This window comes from Gymnoscopelus microlampas (assembly GCF_963454915.1).
Source record: "Gymnoscopelus microlampas genome assembly, chromosome: 10".
Lineage (NCBI taxonomy): Eukaryota > Metazoa > Chordata > Actinopteri > Myctophiformes > Myctophidae > Gymnoscopelus > Gymnoscopelus microlampas.
In genome coordinates, this window is record NC_139947.1 from 4,687,570 (window position 1) to 4,697,464 (window position 9,895).

Consider the following 9,895-nt stretch of genomic DNA (forward strand, 5'->3'; position numbering starts at 1 on the left):
CTTCATCATCACCACCACCATTGTTGCTGTCATTGTCATTATTAGGTAAAGACCCTTCATCACTTCCTTCATCATCGCCACCACCATTGCTGCTGTCATTGTCATTATTAGGTAAAGACCCTTCATCATTTCCTTCATCACCATTGCTGTCGTCGTCAGCATCATCATCATTGCCATCATGGAAAGAGGTGTTATCACCACCACTGCTATCATTAACATTGACTCTAATTTCAGCACTTAAGCTGGTTGTTGTTGTTGTTGCTGCTTTAACAACAGGTGTGGGGGAGGAGGGCCCAGGGGAGGTGAAAAAATTTAATGAAGTTAATTTCGGGAGTTTATTTATGAACTTCTTATTTTCCTCCTTCTTCCTCCGTTTTTGTGCACCACTATCAAAGCGCTTTTTCGTCATTTTCCACAATCGGCCAGTAAATCTCTCACTTTCTGTGTCTCTCTCTCTGTGCTCCACTCTCCAACTCACTGAGCGACTGTCTGAAGTTAGTGAGTGAATGCGGTTATTTCCTTCCTAGAATGTGACCATGTGACCTAGTGTTGCCATGTCCCTTTATTATAAGCACATGTTTTTAAATGTATTTTCTGCTAAGTTGCTTGTAAATATTAATAGGTTGATGTTTTTTTTTTAATTGACCAGGTTCAGTGTTGTAAAAAGTACTCACATTTTTTACTCAAGTACACTGGCCAGGTTTAAAGTGCTCATGTGGCCGCTTCTTTTGGGCTTGTTTTTCCTAGACCTGGTTGCTTATCTTCTCTTTCAACCTGGCAACACTGAATGTTACGTGGGCAGCTCACTTGCAATTGGCTGGCAGATGGAATAGACCACTGTAGTGTGAACTGAGGGGGGGGGCTCAGAGTGAAATGAAGTGAAGCTTACAAAAAAGGCGGTCTTGTTGTGGTATTTTCACACGGGATTTTTGAGGGGCCTCAAAAGGAATGAAAAACAGTGTATTTATAGTTAAAAAATAATAATTTGGGTAAATCTCATGAGGCCTCCTGACTTTTGGGGCCCCAGGTAGTCGCCTAACCTTGCCTACAGTTAAGACCGCCAGTGCCCGGGAAGGAAGGGAAAGTGTCTGCTAGCCTTTTGTTCTACAAGCCAAGCTGAAGTCGAAACTATCCGAGTATTATCTCAGTTTCTTATGAATATCTGACGTTCCAGTATATTCACAAGCTTTATGAGCTCATGACAAACAGTAAGTGCGTGCATGGTTATTGTATTGTTGTCTTCATGCCTCATAATGCATGTTGTTTAAGAAGATGTAAGAAAACATACCTGACGTCATTTGTAGGCCTATAATGTTCATATGTGGCTAGCTAACGTGGTGCTTTGCTAACGACAAGAGAAGTATCGCCATTTATGGTGCCTGTAAACTAAAGTGACCAAATTTGTTGCGTTCATTCAATGTTGTATTTATTTGGTGTGAACGTCATTCTCTGCCGTCCCCTCATTCGGCCACCAGGGGTCGTTATTTTTCAATTATAACTGGACATTTCGTTCATGACTTTTGAAACCCTACTCACTTTCAAAACTGCCCTAAAGATACACCTTCAGGAGGCTGCAATTCGAAAATGGCCCCTGTCCAAGTCTTAACCTACCCCAAGTCCTAACCTACCCCCCCTTTTCTTTTTCTTCTCTTGTACACTTTTTTTCACTCTTCATACCAGTAACCTGTAAACTGATTGTAGACATTCTGTATAGTAGCGTGTCAGTCTGTCTCTTATACTGTATGTCATCATGATTTGTGTGCATGGGGATCTCATCTTAAACAAGCTCATGCAGTGCTTAATGAGTCTTCCAGTTTAGTAGACCTTGTATTGTGAATTTGTACTTCCATGTACTGATGTTCTCATGTCTTACTAAATAAAGTACATCAATCAATCAATCAATCAATCAATGACTGGAAAGTGAATGACACCTTTGGATATCAATTATAAGCTTCTGTTCAAGCGTGAAAAGAAACACTGCTAAAGTCTGCATTTGTCTTAATATTAATATTGAGCCTTTAATGAGTGATTGTTACCATTGTAAAGATGTTTGGATACTCATTTGTGATTACAGTGGTATATTTTGGATTGTTATGCTAATTGTTTATATGACGGTGCCTAATTATAGATGTATTTTATTTGTTATTACATAACTGCTCTAAATAATACTGTAAAGTACTGGACTAATAATAATAATAATAATAATGATAAACTTTATTTGTATAGCACCTTTCATGACCACCGGCTTCGAATGCTATCAATGCATTGAATGGGAGATTATCACGTTTTATCAGACCATTGAATGGGCGAAGTAGGCGACCTACTAGCTACCCCGCGATTTGTCAGACCATTCATTGGGCGTAATCAGGAGCTACTGACCTACCGACGGAGGCGGAGCAGTCCCCACAACAATATTTACGATTCTGTGCCTATCGGTACATAACTCCAACGGCGCTGAGTAGGCTCAGGCGAGCGTCGCACCGCTCCGGACGGCACCTTGGTCGCTTTAGCTCCCTCGGTGGTCCGTCGCGGGGCTCCAGCTCGCCTGAGACTGCGCGCCTCCGTCATGGTCCGAAACCAAAACAACCAAAACCAAAACTGAAGTATTTAAGTCATCTCCGTCGGTAGGTCAGTAGCTCCTGATTACGCCCAATGAATGGTCTGACAAATCGCGGGGTAGCTAGTAGGTCGCCTACTTCGCCCATTCAATGGTCTGATAGAACGTGATAATCTCCCATTCAATGCATTGATAGCATCCGAATCAGGTGTCATGACATGAAATGCAGCTCAAAGTGCTTTACAGAGCAAGAATACAATGGACCCTTCGCTAAGCCCCACCCACTCCACTCTGTGACTGGTGGTGCGAAGTTAGTCACACCCAGGCCTGGCAGCGCCTGGCAATCTCTGCTTCTCACCCATTGACTTGCACGTTAAATGATGGCTTTTCCCCTTAAAAATAATCGATCATTTCAGGAGCAAGAGCTTCAAAATCTCTTCTAAATCTAGTCAACAAGGCCTGCAGTAGGCTATGCACTGGACAAATGTGCATGACATTATTTCAATAAACTAAAACTTAGAGGGAGTAATAGCCATGGATACACAACGGTCGACTGTCACGACCGTCATGGATGAACTTCAACCTGGTATTTGCACTTTCTCCATTTATGGCCCGTACATCTACATAAACGTTCATATTTCAAATATAAAGTGCTTATCCCATGGCCACGGATGTATATATACGGGCTCTCAGAAGTACCTGTATCATCCGTATTGTTCAATGAAAAGCATTTTAATCTGATCGGTGGCCATTTTCTCCATATGCTTTCAACTGAGTGACCCTATCGGTTGGTAGGTGTATTGCACTCGAATACATTATGAGAAAATGGCCACTGATCGGATTAAAATGCTTTTCATTGAACAATACAGAATATACGGGTACTTTTGAGAGTCCCGTGCATAATTGTAACATCCGGCCATGGGGTAAGCACTTTATATTTGAAATCTTAACGTTTATACAGATGTACAGACCGTAAATGGAGAAAGTGTTGAACACCAGGTTGAAGGTGATCCTTGACTGTAACAGGAGTTTTCATGTACCGCAGGGACTGCAGTAGCAGTTAATAAATAGACGAACAAATGAATTAATATACTTTAACGTGCGGAATCCGAAACAGGCAGCGCTGTGATTCTGAATTTTGTTATGATTACGGTGATTAGTAGCCTATTATTGACACCACATGGGCGATTGAGTCGTGTAACTTTCCCGACGTTAAGCTGTGTATGTGTTCAACAACACAGCCATAAGTGCAGATTTCAGCTTGGGAAAAGCAGCCTCCAACGGGTTTGGGTACGTGGTTCATACATAGTCACCATTAAGTTATCGTATTCCTATTCTTGCCATTATGTTGGAAATGATTGTGTGTGTGCGGACGATATAATATTGACAGCTATGGCAGGTGACGAAAGCTTGCCAGACCTATGCCAGGTTAACAACGGTTGCTAAGCTGGCATTGGACAATCACTTTTGGGGTGGGGTTTAGCGAAGGGTCCATTACAGTTACAATTAATTTAACAATAGAGCAAATAAGAAAAGCAAAAGCATAAAACAACATATAAATAATAGAAAAGGGCAGTGAAATAGGCAATGCAGTGAGGACATGGATAACACAGAGATTTAAAAATCAACCAAAAAAATCAGCTAAAAGCAAGAGTGGAGAAGTAGGTCTTGAGCTGTGCTTTAAAGCTATCGACAGAGGCTGCCTGTATTAGGTGTAATGGGAGTTTATTCCATGCTGTCGGTCCGTGGAAGCAGAATGCTGCTTCACCGTGTTCTTTATGTCATTGTAGACACCTCGAGCAGGTCAGCACTTGAAGACCTGAGGGGCCGGTTTGGAACATATCTAGGCAGGCAGTCATAGAGGTAGGAAGGTGCCAGACCATTTAGAGCTTTATAAACTAGTAAAATAATGTTAAAATCAATCCTAAAAACAACCGGTAGCCAGTGTAGTGAAGCTAGAACTGGAGTAATATGTTCTCTCATCTTAGTTTTAGTTAATACTCTGTCTGCCACATTTTGAACAAGTTGTAATCTGTTGTTGTTTTCTTTGGCAGGCCAGATTAGTGCATTGCAGTAATCAAGCCGAGAGAAAACAAAAGCGTGGATCAACGTTTTTGCATCGTCCATAGGCTCTAATTCGCGCAATATTTCTAAGATGAAAGAAAGCAATCTTGGTAACATGATTAATGTGTGTAGTAACATTCAATTCAGAATCAATAATAACCCCCAGGTTCTTTACTGTAGTGTTACTTTCTGCAGTCAGGTTACCAAGTCTACTTATTATTGATTCTCTCTGCTCACTAGAAACAATTATGAGAACTTCTGTTTTATCCTCATTTAGCTTAAGAAAGTTCTCACTCATCCAACATTTTATACTGGACAGACAGGTCAGCAACAAGTCTAGAGCACAGGGGTCGCCACAGAAAGATATAGCTGGGTATCATCAGCATAGAAATGGAAGTTCGAGTGACGAGTGCCTGTAACACAGCCATCAGCGTGCTGTGTGCGAGTCGCGCGACTGACTGTGTCAGGATTCGAGGCCACAATCACGTGCAGCATGCGTCCCCTCCCCCTCCCCCTCCGCCTAATGGCTGTGTATGGGGCCTACGCTTGCTTTAGCGTGATTGTGTGAGTGTGGCTTCAGGAAGTAAATTCCTGTCCCAGCGGTCCCAGCTGTTGGTACGCAAATGCGCTTCCCTTTGTCTGATGTGCCGTGCAGCATGCATTTTGGCGACGCATGCGCACCTGCGCACCAGTTATGTGCACCCCTGGTTATATGTGTCATTTTTTCCACATCTCCTCCAGGATATCAATCATTTCTGATCAGATGTGACTGTGGACTCCAGACTTAAGGTGAAGATCTCAACCTCAACTCTGCTGAACAGGAAGATCTTGGTATATCACTTATTCAGCCTCCTTTTTCCATTTCCTCCTGTTCTGACATATTTTCGGCAAGTTTTTGTTGCTTTGTTGCTTTTCCTTTAAGTCTCAATAATTTGTATTCTCAAACTTAAATTTTGTTTCATTTTAATTTGACCTGTAGCTTTGATGTATATTAGATTTAGATGTCTAATGTCTCACAGTTCCTTCAACCACATATTCACTATATGATGCTAAGACTTTTACTATTACTTAAGTCTTAAGTAACAGCTTTATACCTATATTTAGTCATGCAATGAACATTGAAAGTATAGCATTATCTAAAAGTTTGCAATGTGTTGCATCACAGCTCTACCTCCCCTCCAAAACCATTACTGCTACCACCCTCTCCACCGTCACCACCTGTCTTCTGGTTGGAATAACGTGTTCCTTCCACGCGCTACGTCCTATCGGGGAAACTCTCCCCTGTCGGGTGACAAGAAGGTCAATTGGCTCTCATGCATTGAAGGAAGTATGAGCTCGGCCCTGGCCTCCCTAGGCTGTGGGGGACTGGTGTAGGGCTGGTGTAGCGCCCAGGATCACTTAGGAAATTGGCACCGGGTGAAAAAAATGGGTTACAAAAATCGCGGGACAAAATGTTAAAGAAAATAAACTGCAATAAATCTGAAGTCCTTATTATTGGTCCAGATGCCCTCACCCGCTCCACTCGTAATTTCACCCTGAATATTGACGGCTCCATTGTCACCCCCTCCACCAAAGTCCGCAACCTTGGTGTAATCCTGGATCCCACCCTCTCCTTCCAATCCCATGTAAACAACATCACCAAAACAGCCTTCTTCCACCTCCGAAACATCGCCCGCCTCCGTCCCTCACTATCCCAAACTGCAGCAGATACACTCATCCATGCCTTCATCACATCCAGACTCGACTACTGCAATAGCCTCCTCTACGGTGCCACCTCCAAAGTTCTCAAAAAAAATAAATATGTGCAAAACTCTGCTGTCCGCCTCCTCACCAGAACCAAATCCAGAGACCACATCACCCCAGTCTTCCATGACCTTCACTGGCTCTCAGTAAAACACAGAATAGATTTCATAATACTCATCACCACCAACAAGGCCCTCAATAACCAGGCTCCCCGCTACCTCTCTGACCTCCTCAAACGCCACGCCCCCTCTCGCTCCCTCAGGTCAGGTGATGCAAACCTCCTGGACTTCCCCATAAAAACAAAAAAAAGCGCACCTGGGGTGTACAGGGCTTTTTCAGTTGCAGCCCCCACCCTTTGGAACCCACTCCCACCTCACATCAAAGCCCCCCCCCCACTCTTGCCGTGTTCAAAGCCTCCCTCAAAACCCACCTTTTCAGACTTGCTTTCCCCACCTAACTCAAACCAAACCTCCCTTCCTGCTTCTTAGTCTTAATTTTGGGATTTGATTCATTTGTAAAATGCACAACACATTTGGAAGTTGTTAATTGTGGACATTAACTACTTACAATGTAATTTTAAGTCTGTGAAGTACTGTCTACCTCTCAACTATCCTTACTTTGTCTTTGTTTCAAATCCAGTGTTGCATCATCAGGCTGGCTCCCCTGTTCTACCAGAGGTGAATGAACAAAGGAGCTTGGCTAGGCAAAAACACCACAGCTGTGATCAGTGTGGACAACGCTTCCCTACAATGTCCAAACTTAAAAGACACCAGAGAATTCACACCGGAGAGAAACCCTATGAATGTGATCAGTGTGGACAACACTTTTCTTTAATGTCCAGCCTTAAAAGCCACCAGAGAATTCACACTGGAGAGAAACCCTATGGATGTGATCAGTGTGGACGACACTTCTCTCGAATGGCCCACCTTAAAACACACCACAGAATTCACACTGGAGAGAAACCCCATGGGTGTGATCAGTGTGGACAACACTTCTCTCACATGTCCGGCCTTAAATCACACCAGAGAATTCACACTGGAGAGAAACCCCATGGGTGTGATCAGTGTGGACAACACTTCTCTGTCATGTCTAGCCTTAAAAGCCACCAGAGAATTCACACTGGAGAGAAACCCCATGGGTGTGATCAGTGTGGACAACACTTCTCTCACATGTCCGGCCTTAAATCACACCAGAGAATTCACACTGGAGAGAAACCCCATGGATGTGATCAGTGTGGACAACACTTCTCTCAAATGGCCCATCTTAAATCACACCAGAGAATTCACACTGGAGAGAAACCCCATGGATGTGATCAGTGTGGACAACACTTCTCTCAAATGTCCGGCCTTAAAAAACACCGGAGAATTCACACTGGAGAGAAACCCCATGGGTGTGATCAGTGTGGAAAACACTTCTCTCACATGTCCGGCCTTAAATCACACCAGAAAATTCACACTGGAGAGAAACCCTATGGATGTGATCAGTGTGCACAACACTTCTCTATAATGGCCCACCTTAAAAGCCATCAGAGAATTCACACTGGAGAGAAACCCTATGGATGTGATCAGTGTGGACAACACTTCTCTCAGATGTCTACCCTTAAAAGCCACCAGAGAATTCACACTGGAGAGAAACCCTATGGATGTGATCAGTGTGGACAACACTTCTCTCAAATGGCCTACCTTAAAAAACACCAGAGAATTCACACTGGAGAGAAACCCCATGGATGTGATCAGTGTGGACAACACTTCTCTCAAATGTCCAGCCTTAAACAACACCAGAGAATTCACACTGGAGAGAAACCCTATGGATGTGATCAGTGTGGAAAAGCTTTTAGTCGATCAAATAGTTTAGCAGATCACAAGGTTGTACACACTGGATTTAAACTGTTTCCTTGTGGTCAGTGTGGAAAGAGTTTCTCCACTTCAAGCAGCCGAAAATGTCATGAGCGCACACATATGAAAGATACATCTGATTAGTGTAAACACTTATAGACAACGAGAAACATCAGCATGATGTTCCATTATATTATTTTTTTTAAACAATTGTTAATCAAGATGGCTAAACTGTCATAAACGTATATGAGCATGTTTATTCTAGATGTGTGAACAATAGGATGGGGATGACTAAAATGTTTCTTACTATGCTTTATTATTACTATCCTTGTGTTATGCTGTACTGTCTTTGTAGAACATGTCCCACCAACATTTTGCTGCAGATAGAAATAAACACATATCAATATAACTTTTATTCTCAATCTTATTCTTTGTTTCACAGTAATTTGACCTGTAGATTAGTTAGTGTAGATTTGATTATTTCTGTTTTGTCTCGGAGGTTGTTCATACTTTGTACATTTTACTCTTATTTAAATTAGGCTATAGATTACATTCATAATGTGTTGTGTGTCAGAGGTTATTCATCATTTAAATGAAACGGTTTCAATGAATTGTTCTTTTTATGTATATTTCTTTGTCATTGAGTCAAGTTTTTTCAAAGAAAATATTAAAATATAGATAGAATATCTATCTATATTCTTTGTATTACGTTTCATTACATCCGACCTTACGATTTTGTATTGTAAGTATCCTTTTGTTATTCTATACTGTCTTTGTGGAACATGTCCCACCAATAACACTTTGCTGCAGATAGAAATAAACAAATCTCAATATTCATTTTAATCTCAATCTTATGGTTGTTCATGCTTTGTAGATTGTATTTGTGCAATTTAAGTTAATCACAAACAAACCTTGTACTACTACTAGAGAACAAAAAAATGCTTTCCCTTCACCACACCAGGTTGTATTGTTCTGAGGGAATTTGGAGCAATCGTGTGCAAATTAAGTTTGTATGGGAATGAATGTCTCAATGGCTCTGCTTGAATAACGAGATAAAGTGAGAGAGACTGATTCAAACACACCCAAATAACACACGCGCACGCACGCACGCACGCACACACACACACACACACACACACACACACCAAAAAGTACCAAAAGTTAAAAAGTACTCATTATGCAGAATGTCCCATTTCACAAGTTTTCAAATGTATGAACATCTTTTGAAAATAGCAGAGCGTGTAGATCTGCTATTTTATGCAATGCACTTTGTGTGACCATCCCGAGGACAGTGGTGTCGGGTATCAGGGAAACGGCTGATTTCCTGCCCAGCTGAACACACCCCCTTTTGTGGAGAATTGTTGGTGAAGAAAGACAGATAATGGCGAGAGAGATGGAAGGTACTAGCAGTCAAGGTACTGGCAAAACAGGCAGAAAAGCCCTAAAAAAAGGTGAGGAGGCAGCGGATAAGCTGATCTTTGCAGTGAGCCAATGCCCCATATTGTTTGACAAAACACTTGTAGACTTCAGAAACAAGTCGAAGACGAACGAGTCATGGAAAAAGATAGCTGCTATGGTTGGCGAGGAAGGTGAGTTCAAATACTAGCAAAAATGCAAAATATATAATACTCACATTTCTTACTCAAGTAAAAGTATCAATACTGCATTGTAGAAATACTCTGTAAATACTTTAACC

General features: G+C 42.0%; 1 protein-coding gene across 2 annotated transcripts; it reads left to right on the forward strand.

Annotated features, from left to right (window-relative positions):
* The first annotated feature begins 1,074 nt into the window (after positions 1-1,074).
* On the forward strand, positions 1,075-8,982 carry LOC311052792 (uncharacterized protein). Of its 2 annotated transcripts, XM_084067997.1 has the most exons (4): positions 1,105-1,208; positions 4,348-4,420; positions 5,363-5,452; positions 7,004-8,982. In XM_084067997.1, the coding sequence occupies exon 4, from the start codon at positions 7,114-7,116 to the stop codon at positions 8,341-8,343; it is 1,230 nt and encodes a 409-aa protein (XP_083924123.1). In that variant the 5' UTR covers positions 1,105-1,208; positions 4,348-4,420; positions 5,363-5,452; positions 7,004-7,113; the 3' UTR covers positions 8,344-8,982. The 2 variants fall into 2 exon arrangements, with proteins under 2 accessions (XP_083924124.1, XP_083924123.1); XM_084067998.1 differs by lacking the exon at positions 4,348-4,420 and having other exon boundaries at positions 1,075-1,208.
* Positions 8,983-9,895: the final 913 nt, after the last annotated feature.